The 11,810-nt window shown below is 47.8% G+C and overlaps 1 protein-coding gene across 3 annotated transcripts in view; it reads left to right on the plus strand.

Annotated features, from left to right (window-relative positions):
• Nucleotides 1–11,810, plus strand: part of IL16 (interleukin 16) — a 112,367-nt gene that overhangs the window by 25,703 nt on the left and 74,854 nt on the right. For all 3 annotated transcript variants that reach the window (XM_028495027.2, XM_007115195.4, XM_055087893.1), the window contains exon 2: nt 8,256–8,668. In XM_028495027.2, the coding sequence (XP_028350828.1) occupies nt 8,256–8,668 (413 nt within the window). The remainder of the gene's footprint in view (nt 1–8,255; nt 8,669–11,810) is intronic.

Raw genomic sequence — 11,810 nt, forward strand, 5'->3', positions numbered from 1 at the left:
ATATGATATTTGTCTTTCTCCTTCTGACTTACTTCACTTAGTATGATAATCTCTAGTTGCATCCATGTTGCTGCAAATGGCATTACTTCATTCTTTTTTATGGCTGAGTAATATTCCACTGTATATATGTACCACATCTTCTTTATCCATTCATCTGTCGATGGACATTTAGGTTGTTTACATGTTTTGGCTATTGTGAACAGTGCTGCTATGAACATAGGGGTGCATGTATCTTTTTGAATTATAGTTTTGTCCTGGTATATTCCCAGGAGTGGGATTGCTGGATCATATGGTAATTCTATTTTTAGTTTTCTGACATACCTCCATATTGTTTTCCATAGTGGCTGCACCAACTTACATTCCCACCAACAGTTTAGTAGGGTAACCTTTTCTCCACACCCTCTCCAGCACTTGTTATTTGTAGACTTTTTTTTTTTTTTTTTTTGCTGTACACGGGCCTCTCACTGTCGTGGCCTCTCCCGTCGCGGAGCACAGGCTCCGGACGCGCGCAGGCTCAGCGGCCACGGCTCACGGGCCCAGCCGCTCCGCGTCATGTGGGATCCTCCCGGACCGGGGCACGAACCCGCGTCCCCTGCATCGGCAGGCGGACCCCCAACCACTGCGCCACCAGGGAAGCCCATTGTAGACTTTTTAATGATGGCCATTCTCACCAGTGTGATGTGGTACCTCATTGTAGTTTTGATTTGCATTTCTCTAATAATTAGCAATGTTGAGCATCTTTTCATGTGCCTGTTGACCATCTGTAGGCAACAACATTTATTGAGTGTCTCCTATATGTGAAGCCCTCTTCCAAGTACTGGGATTTAATGAAGAATCTGCCTTAGCCAGTCCCTCCAGAACAGTGGTGGGTGGATGTGCCTTTCTTGAATTTGTCTAGGTTCTTTTGGAGGTTAATTATATTTTCGGCCTTTTCCATCTTGGAGGGAATACATGCTGAGGGGGAAGAGTCCTGTCCATCTTCATCCTTTGTCTCAGAGGCCTGGGTTTTTGGGGGGCATCCTGGTGATCTGACTCGTGCCTGCACGTTGATGGATTTGATCACCTTCCAGGATGCTGAAAGTGCCCAGGCCCCTGTGAGGGCCTCCTCTTAGGATCTTACACATGCCTTTAGGATTTTCCCGAGGAGCAGATTCCAGAATGTCTTTCCAATGGCTCTGACTTGTCATCTACGCTCAGCTGCAACCCACTACGACTCCTTATCACTCTGACGCCAGTCGGTTACCTGGAATCCTTCCTTCTGTGGTACTAGAGGGGATGTTTTCCCTGGTGTTTAGTCATAGTTCTGCCGAGAAGCAGACCAATAGGAGGTAGATAGATACATGGATGGATAGATAGATAACAGATAGCTATAAGGAAGGAGATTTATTATGAGGGATCGGCTCATGAGCATATGTAGGCTGAGAAGTCCTAAGATCTGCTGTCTGCAAGTTGGGGGCCCAGGAAAGTGGGTGGTGTAGTCCAGTCCAAACCCAAAGGCCTGAGAACAAAGGGAGCCAGTGGTGTAAGTCCTGGTCCGAGTCCAAAGGCCCAAGAACTTGGACCACCGATATCCAAGAGCAGAAGATGGCTGTCCCAGTTCCAGCAGAGAGAGTGATTTTGCTCTCCCTGCATCTTCTTCTTCTGGTCAGACCCTCAAAAGACTGGATGATGCCCACCCACTTCGATGAGGGGAGATCTTCTTTACTCAGTCTACCGGTTCAAATGCTAATCTCTCCTGGAAAACCCTGACAGACACAGCCAGAAATACTGAAAACCCTTAGCCCAGTGGAGTTGGCACATAAAATTAGCCATCACACCTGGGATCATTTCACCTTATATTGGTGTGGGAAAGGTCAACTGAAGGCAAAGGAACTTTTGAGATGTTCATCCACCTTCCTTCCTTCCTTCCTTCCTTCCTTCCTTCCTTCCTTCCTTCCTTCCTTCCTTCCTTCCTTCCTTCCTTCCTTCCTTCCTTCCTTCCTTCCTTCCTTCCTTCCTTCCTTCCTTCCTTCCTTCCTTCCTTCCTTCCTTCCTTCCTTCCTTCCTTCCTTCCTTCACTGGACATGCAATTGCCCCTACTCTGTGCTAAGCCCTGTCAAATGTCTGCAGACATAAAAATAGTGAGATATGGTCAGTGCAGAGGAAGAAAGACCAAGGGTATAAAGCTAACTTCAACACCACCTTCTCACTTTACCAGTTGAGAAAGAGGCTATGAGGTGCTGTGCCATTTGTCTTGTCCTGTGACCAATGTATACAGACATACACACCACCAGTCCCAGCCGCATGTCCCATGGAATCCTATTAAAGATATTTTTTTAGAAAGAAAAGGAGCCATAAATTTCCTCCTTTCATTTCTTATCTCTGAGTCACTCTTTAGCTGAAGACAAAAAATACCCCCTGGGCAAGAGTGACCAAACTTTAAAAATTGCCTTTGATATAGAGCACTGTTGGAGAATTCAAAAATTTGAAACACATTTTATCAACTAGTTCCCCATTCTCCATATGGTTATTTACCGTCTCAGAGTTCTCCAGTGAAGTGAGTGTATTCTAACCAGATGGAAGTACCTTTCCTCCAGTGGGTTAGCTTTGCCCAACAGATAACAGGCACATAACAGTTTTTCTCAACAAGTGCTTTCCGAGTGAACAAATGAAAAGGAAGGAAGGAAAGAAGAAAAGAAAGAAGGAGAGAAGGAAGGACTTCACTCATCCTGCTCCCCCTCCCGCAGTCTGGAAGTTTTTCAAGCCCCCTGAAAGGAAGAACCATCCATTTCTTTGCACTTCAGCTTTATGCTTTTGTCTCTGCATTTTCTATACAGATGACAGCTAAGCCAAGGTGGGTCTGAACATACATTGGGAACTATAATGGTGAATTGGTTCATATCCCTTCTGGCCACACAATCTCCTCATATGTGTGATGGGGAGACCCCTTCTGGCCCGAGCATTCTGTGGAAGCTCTAACTAAAGAGAATGCTATCATGGTTTTGTGGGGGAAAGGCCCCTCCCAAGGAGCTGGTTCCTGGGTGAAGTGGATCCTTTGGATTTTTCTGCTGGGAAGGGGAAGCAGCTGGTCCTTTCAGCTTAGCCATGTTGGAAACCTCAGCTGTGTGTGCTTGGGAAGCCTCTGGAAGAGACCCACAAGACAGTCTCATGGAGGACCCACGGGGGGCAGAGCACATCTGACAAGAGTTTGGCAAATGCTCCTGAAGCCCAGGGTAAAATCAGAGAGAGCTCATTAGCTCCGACCTTTTGAAGATAGCTGGAATCAGGGAATGGCACAGGCTTGCCCCCCCACCCCACCCCCGCTCTGCTGACATTTGGTTCCATTAGGGAGCAAGAGGTGGTTCCAATGTCCTGAGAGCAATTACCAAAGCTAAGCTGAACACGGTGCTGTGTTTTCAATTATTGTCTCTCTCTCTCTCTCTCTCTCCTCTCTCTCTCTCTATGCCAGGCCTAGAGGCAACACAGTCTCCCACAGAAGTCCAATCCTGGCTTCTCCTCTACAATCCTTTTGCAATCGTTCCCTTTCTTTTTTACATTTTCCATAATAACAAGGCTCATTTTGAAAACCCTCTTTGCTCTGGACCGAAGGGTTAACCCCTCATCCCCTGTGCCTTGCCCATCCCACGGCTTCTGCCATCCCACACGACAGCCAAGGCCGCAGAAGTTGCAGTTCTCTCTGGAAGAGCTTACTTTAAAAAACTGACAGTCCTCATCAGACACTCCTGCAATGGTCCCCTGGGATGAGCCCAGTTTCCACCAAGGAATATTATCCCTCTGCTTTCCTAAATCTGACATGCAGCCAACTTTGCCACCACTGAGTGAAGCGCACAGCCTTGTACCTGGTCCTGAAGGCCCCCAAAGGTTTGTGCCCTGGAAAATGCCCAGGGAGTGAGCTCGCCTTTGCTGGGACAGCTATTGTGGGTTAGGAGAGGACATGGGGGAGAAAGGGAATTGGGTTTGCAGTCTAAGAATCCATGCAGACGGTAGCAATGCTTGGTGAAAAAAGAACGCAACAGGCCTTTATACCAGAGCCAGGAACTGAAGGGGAAAAGAATTTGGGCCTTGACTGGGGGTGACTGGCACCTCTCCGAGGCTTGGGATGGGATAAAAGACAGTTTCAAAAAGCCCCTTCGCCCTTGAATGTCACTGTTTTCTGTAACTTATGCCAGTGGCATCAGAGAGAAGAACAACTGTGACAGCAGGATTTTTTTAAGCAAAAAAGAAGTTTTACTCATTTGTCTAAGTGAATAGATAGTGTGGCTTCAGGCATGGCTGAATCTAGGTGTTCATATGGCATTATCTAGGCTCGTCCTTCTCACTCTTTCTCTCTGTCCTCCTTCCTTTCTCTCTTTTTCTTCCCCTGTGGGTTCTGTACCTTCTGTGTTGGCTTCGCTCTCGGGCAGCCCTGTCCATGTGGTGGCATTGGCAACTCTGGATTTATATCCCCTCTGTACAGCACCAGCAAAAGTCCAGAAGGATTTTAAACTTTGATTGTCTTTCAATATTTCAAATACCTAATGGACCAGTGCTGGCTGTGACCAACACACACACACACACACACACACACACACACACACACACACACACACACACTTCCTTCTCCATGAGCCCCAGGTGAACGATGGGGAATCCTCATGAAGCTGAACAAAATGCAAAGAAGTTTGGATATATTAATCCCTACAGTGGTGCTGGTGTTGAGAGCTACAAGTTCTGGGATGTTGAACTGGCAGAATGCAAAGGAACGCCAGTGCTGGGGAATGGTGGCAGGAAGGAGAACATTTACAATTTGGATTTGAAAGATGACATCTGGAAGTAAAGACTAGTGATGAGAAGAACGAACAAAATTTAAAAAAGAACTACTCTAAAAGCTTGAATTCTCTGTATTCTTCAGCCAATAGATCTGAGCATTGATATTCAGGTTAACGAATCCTGTAGAAATGAAGCAGGTTTCGAGCAAGCAGACCATGCCCTCTGGACTTGGGTTCATGACTTTGGTAAAAGGCAGAACTGATTAAAAAAAAAAAAAAGAGTTTCAGTGGTTTTCAGGGAAGGAAGCAGACTCTGTTGGCTGTGGCTCAAAGAGGAGGTGAGCCTGAGAGTAGAAAGTACAGAGTGTAAAACGTTTGTTCAAGAAGATAGGAAGGACAGAAGAATGATCCATTGTCAACATTTTGCCTGTTGATAACAGCATTGGGCTGTACACTTAAAAATCTGTTAAGATGGTAGATCTCATGTTAAGTGTTCTTATCATAATAAAGAAAAAGGAAGAAAAAGATATGAAGGAGATAAAAGAGAGGCAGGTAACAAGAGGAAGATAGGGATTCAACACATAGTTTTTAAAAGACAGACAATTTGAGTATGTTTACACGCTGATGATAAAACCCAGAACAGAGGGAGAGAATGAGGTGACAGAAAGATGCTAATAAATGGCGGTGTGGAGCCGTGGTAAAGATGCAGGCTCCAGAGTCAGACTGCCTGTTTGAATTCCTGCTTTCACTGCGTTCTAGCTGTGTGATCGTGGGGAAGTGGCCTAACCTCTCTGTGCCTCAGTTATCTTTTTTTGTAAAATGAGGATATTGATGGAACGTACAGTGGATTTTGTGAGAACTAAATGGTAAAGCAATTAGAACAGTACATCATAAGCACTAAATACGTGTTAGCAATTATCATTCTTATTGTTGTTAAGTCTAAAGAAGCTGAGTGGGATCCCGAGAACGGATGGGTGGGTTGACCTCAATAGGAGGGCAAACGTTTCACTACGAAGGGTATGGACAGGTATGGATGGATGGCAAATGGATTTGTATATTCGATGGTGGAAATTGGGGTGGGATTGCTATCTGAAAACTTCTGTGTTTCTATGAAGCAGGAGGTGACATTACCTGTTTATGATGAGGAGAGAGGTAAATCTAGTTTTGAAGACAGTGAAGTCTTGAAATAGTCATTATTGAGAATGGATGATCAACCTAACCATGGAAACACAGTACAGTTGTTGGCCAGAATGTTTCATGGCGCCAATCTGCTCAGGAGTGGGAGTGTCCCCTGCAGGGCTCAGAAACCTGCAAGCAGCCATGGAACTTAGTGGAGGATTGGATTCATCTGTGCTTGGGGTTTTGCTATTACAGTAAGTGCCCTACAAACAAATGAGTTCCGTTCTGAGAACGTGGTCGTAAGTCCAATTTGTTCTTTAAGTCCAACAAAGTTAGCTTAGGTACCCAACTAACACAATCGCCTATATAGTACTGTACTGTAATAGGTTTATCATACTTTTCCCACAAATAATACATAAAAAACAAACAAAAACAAAAATAAACAGTTTTAATCTTGCAGTACAGTACCTTGAAAAGTACAGTACTACCAGCTACATTACCACTGCTTTTACGCTTGCTTCCGGACATCCTGGGCTTGAGATAAAAATACTGTACCATATACAGTACTGTACAGTAAAGTACACAAAAGCACAACCACTTGTAGAGGATGCACGCATGTGACAGTGTATGCCAGGCACATGAACTCGCTTATGTGATTGGACAGGCGAACACATGTTCGCATCTTTGAAAGTTCGCTACTTGAAGGTTTGTATGTAGCGGACTTAGTGTGTTCGAGATGGAAGGACACAGAGTACAGGACTTTGGGATATTGGCCAGTGGGTGCTTGATGAAATGGACCAACATTGAGTTAATTTATACTAAAGCATCAAGAAGAGTGCCTGATGTATAGAGTAGGCTCTCAAATATTTATCCATTCATTCATTTTAATTCATTGCTATTGGCTGCTATAGGTGATTGGGGGATAAATTGATAAAATTCAAAGGCTAATACAGAAAACAATAAAATGTTGCAACTGGGTATTGAAAAACACTGTCTTCTTTTAAAAAGAAGTTCTCTTTGGGGGGATTATATAATGTGAAAGGGCTCCTACTTCATGAAATGCTGGAAGGCCTCTGCTTTTTCTTATTCAATACTAGTTGTGAGCAAACAGCAGTACCCGTGGGCCAAGAGCATCCCACAATTTGTTATTCTGGCAACAGGCTTGTTTTGTGGCTTGGGCCTGAGTCAGAACTTCTTTGGATGCAGCATCAGGGCCCCTTTCACCACCTGCCTCACGGAGACTGAATCCGTGGCAGGCCCCTCAAGGTGAAGCGGAGCTGAGCTGGGCTGGGCTGAAAGTGATGCCGTTGACCTGATGGGTGAAGCCAGTCTTTGATCCATCAGCCTGTGAGAGTTTGATCCCATGGCAACAGGTGACAGAGCCAAAGACCCTCGGCCTGGCTGCGATACCGGCCAGGTATGACCTTGCTCCCAGGGAAGGACACACAGGTTTGCCAGACACCTGTTGTGTGTTAAGCCCTTTGGCACGAACTGTCCCTGATTCACCTTGTGTTACACTCAAAACAACACTGATGGGTCAGCATTTGGTGAGACTCCCCCCCTTCCTAGTGTGTAGGCTCTTCATCTGAGAATTGAACGCATAGACATCAGTGGTCTTCAGCCTGGGCTCTGTGAATTCTCAGGTTTCTGTGGAGAAGATACAGACGTTACCAGGGGTAGCAAAAAGGGACTGGCAGGTGCAGCTTAGTCTTCCTCTTTGCCCTGACCTGCTCTGGAGTCTGGAGTTCCCTGTACACTTTTTTTTTTTTTTTGCAGTACGCGGGCCTCTCACTGTGTGGCCTCTCCCGTTACGGAGCACAGGCTCCGGACGCGCAGGCTCAGCGGCCACGGCTCACGGGCCCAGCCGCTCCGCGGCACGTGGGATCCTCCCGGACCGGGGCACGAACCCGTGTCCCCTGCATCGGCAGGCGGATTCTCAACCACTGCGCCACCAGGGAAGCCCCCTGTACACTTTTGACTGAAGAACAGCTTTTACATTTAAAAATCTCACAGAGCACAGGTCTCTGTGATCTCTAAAATTCTTCCTGGGATCTGATCACTGCCTCTCCTGCAAATGCTCTTTGTGGCTTTGCATTTGAGCCTCCTATTCTGTGCCTTGGTGTCCCTGCGTGCAGAAGGAGGGTTTGGATGAGAGAAGCTCTGGCCTCCGTGATCCTGGGAGTGGAGGGCATGGTAAACACTTGGGCTCACTAAACCCCGTGTGGCCGGCACCCTGGAAGGGCCAGTGATACTGAAGGATGATCTCTCCATCTGTCCTGTCTCACGGACACTGCACCCGGCACTCGCGGCTCAGTTCCAGGACTCAGGTCTCTCTCCACTTGTCCACATCAAGTCACATTGCCTCTTCCCATTTTCTCTTTCCTCCAGGGACCCATGAAGTGATGGCTAAACCCAGTCTGGTCACCACCCGTCCACCAAGGGCCAGAGACCTGGAAAGGAAGAAGGGCAGCTTTACTTCCTCCCTCAGGATGGAGCCTCACAGCCATTCTGGAAAGAGCAGAAAATCCACAAAATTCTGGTCCATCTCCCGGTCCCTGATCCTGTGTAATGCCAAGACCACTGACGATGGCTCAAGCCCCGATGAGAGATATCCTGATCCTTTTGAGATTTCCCTGGGCCAGGGCAAGGAGGGACTTTTCCTTTCATCTGTGCAGCTGGCAGACACGTCAGAGGCCGGGCCCGGCAGCGTTCCTGATCTCATGCTGCCCTCCAAGGCCGCTCAACTGCAGGAAGCTGGGAGTGATGGAGGCCAGAACTGTAGGAGGATGTTCTTCATGAAGGTACGCCCAGGATTTGTGGGGCTGGAGGAGCCTGCGGTTGCCTTCCGGTGCTGTGGATGAAAGTCTTCGCTTCTTTTTATTCCAAAGTCAGGAAGGCACAGAGTTCTCATGCTGAACAAGAGCAGGGAATAAGTTGAGGCAGGGCCCACTGGAATGATGACAAGGAGCACGGCAGTGAATCAGGCTCAGCTGACCTTCCGGCTTGAGACATTCTTTGAGATACTGTGTCAGCCCCCAGGTAAACTGAGCCTGGGTCCCTGCTGGAAAATGCCAGGTGTAATACACTGGAAAGGGCTCATCTCCAGACAGACAGTATCCAGAACACCACAGGGAGCTCATATCAAATCCAGTCGAGAACTTGCTAGAAGCTGACTTGTAGGGCCCGGACTGAGAAGGAGCCAGAAGGTCGAGCAGGGCAAGGAGTACAGCCTGAGTGAGTTTGCCCTTGAATGCTGACCGAGAACGTTCCCCAGGTGCCCCTTGCCAGTTCCAACACAGGTGTGAGTGAGGGCTGGCAGGCAGAGCCGTAAGGGAAGGGGGAGAGGGAAAACTAAGTAGGGTTTGGAGACTTGCCAAAATTCAGAATGTTTTCTCTTCTGTGAGACCGTATGTCAATTTTTGTTATTATAGCAAGGTGGAAATTGCAGGGTACTGTGAGATAGAGGCTGATTAAAGAATTTCACTCTCGAATTAGTCTCTATAAGTCCTATGCCCTCAGCCTTCCATCAAAGGCAGGATTTCTCAAGGGTCCAAACAGCCCTGAACCTTGGAGCCAGTGCGGCTCACTCAGGGATGGGCCAGCCCCGAGGGGCTTCTCCCACACCTTACTGCCAAGACCCACTGGGCACAGTCACGTGACTGTCAACAGCAAATAGGGAAGGTGTTCCGGTACCTTTGGAGGAGATGCAGTGCTTTTGCATCCTTCCTTGAGGAAGAAAATCATTGCTTAACACATGAATAGTAAACACCATCATGTAACATCATATAACAGGTTAGCAGGTCAGGCCCAGTAATCTCCAGACACAAGCAGCTACCTCAAGGGACCCACCCAGCCTAGGTTGCTCCATCACCCACAAGGTGGCTTCTGTTGATGTGACCTGAACTCACCCGATAGGGTAGAAGGAGGGAACAGCAGCTCAGTGGGTTTGGGGGAGCCTGGCCAGCCTCCTGGTTTGCCACCAATGATGTGACCAGTATACAATCCACCAAATGAGAGTCAAGTTTATTAACGACAGTACCAATTTATCCAGGTTAGAGTTCACGTACATGAAATTTAAAAATCATCTGGAGATTCCAGCGGACTCCAGAATGAACTTTTCACTTGCTTCTATTTAACTGAACAAGCGTTTCCTGAGCCCCTGTTACGTGCCAGGCATAGTAGGGCTCCAGCCCCTGCCTTCAAGGAACTCGTCTCAAGTGGAGGAAAAAAAATACACTCCAACAGGGCTGTAGGAGGCTCAAAAGGAGGCGGCACATCTCTAGGGGTGGGTATCAGTACATTTAGTCAATGTTTACAGAGTACCAACCCGTGTCAGGCAGTGTTCTAGGGAGTTAGCCAGACTCAGTCCCTGCCCTCGGGCAGCTTGTATTCTTGTGGGAGGACACAGATGTTAACAACTTAGCATATGCTATAATATTAAAGAGTGAAGGGCTCTGAAGAAATACTAAGCAGGATAAAGGGATAGAGAGTGATGAGGAGGGGTCGCCGCCCTTTTTGACAAGGTGATCACGAAGGCTTCTCTGAAGAAGTGACATTGGAGCCATGACCTGAACGAATGAAGCAGAGAAGGGAGTCATATGAACATCGGGGGCAAGAGTGTTTCAGGCGGAGGGAACAGCATGTGCGAAGACAGGAAGAGAAGAGTGTACTTGTGGAATGCTGGAGGAGAAGAGGGTGCACGGGCTGTTCAGGGAAGGGGAGAGCAGGGGAGGATGGAGTCGGGGTGGCAGCCAGGCACCCTACGTGGAGTTTTACTCTCAGAAGGATGGGGAGGCCTTGGAAGACGGAGCAGGGTAGTGACCCGATCCTTTTAAGGAGCACTCTGGCTGCTGAGCAGAGAACTGAGCTTAGGGAGGCCAGTTAGCAGAGCTACGACAATAACCGAGGCCAGAAGTGATGTGGCTGGACTGAAAGGGTCGTGGGAAAGGCACTGAGGATGCTCAGGGTAGGCCTTTATTTTCAAGGCAAAGCCAACGGGATTTGTTGATGGAAGGATGGAGGGGGGCCAGAGGCAGCAAGTTTAACTGCAAGTTCTGCCCTGCCCTGCCCCAGGGAAAGGAGGGGGCCTGTTCTAATATGGGAAATACTCAGGGCTGCAATAATGATCAGGAAAAGGTGAGATGTTGCCAGAAGGACGCAGGATCTGACAAAGCAGAGGTGGGGGGAAGAGAATCCTAGGTGGAAGGAACTGTGTGAGCAAAGATGTGGAGGGGAGGAGGCACCGAGTGCTTATGCGTGGGCCACCGTGCACAGGAGAGTGTGTCTGGAGCTGCGTTTTGGGCGCCTGTCCAGTGACAGGAGGCTGGAGACCCGGGGAAGCTAGATGAACAGGCATAGGACAGGAAACTGGCAAGGGGTCAAGGATAAGCTCCACCTTTTCGTCTCTCTGTGATTCACATGTGCACCATAATTTGGTTTAAAAAAATGTTTTCACAGCTCTATCTCATTGTCTCCTTCCTGGGAGGAAGGAAGTCACAGCAGCATTTGTACTTCCGGGAGCCAGGGTGGGCAGTATGGCACAGGGTCTGGCGGTGTGGGCTCATTAGTCTGACTGCTTGGGCTTGAGTCCAGCTTTCCCAGTTGTGTGATCCTGGACAATTCACTTTAACTTTTCATTTTATATTGGAGTATAGTTGATTAACAGTGTTGTGATATTGATAGTTTCAGGTGTACAGCAAAGTGATTCAGTTATACGTATGCATGTGTCTATTCTTTTTCAAATTCTTTTCCCATTTAAGTTGTTACGTAATATTGAGCAGAGTTCCCTGTGCTATACAGTAGGTCCTTGTTGGTCACTTTACCTTTTTTTTTTTTTTTTTTGCGGCGCGCGGGCCTCTCACTGTTGTGGCCTCTCCCGTTGCGGAGCACAGGCTCCGGACGCGCAGGCTCAGCAGCCATGGCTCACGGGCCCAGCCGCTCCGC

Source organism: Physeter macrocephalus, chromosome 11 (assembly GCF_002837175.3).
Source record: "Physeter macrocephalus isolate SW-GA chromosome 11, ASM283717v5, whole genome shotgun sequence".
NCBI classification, from domain to species: Eukaryota; Metazoa; Chordata; class Mammalia; order Artiodactyla; family Physeteridae; genus Physeter; species Physeter macrocephalus.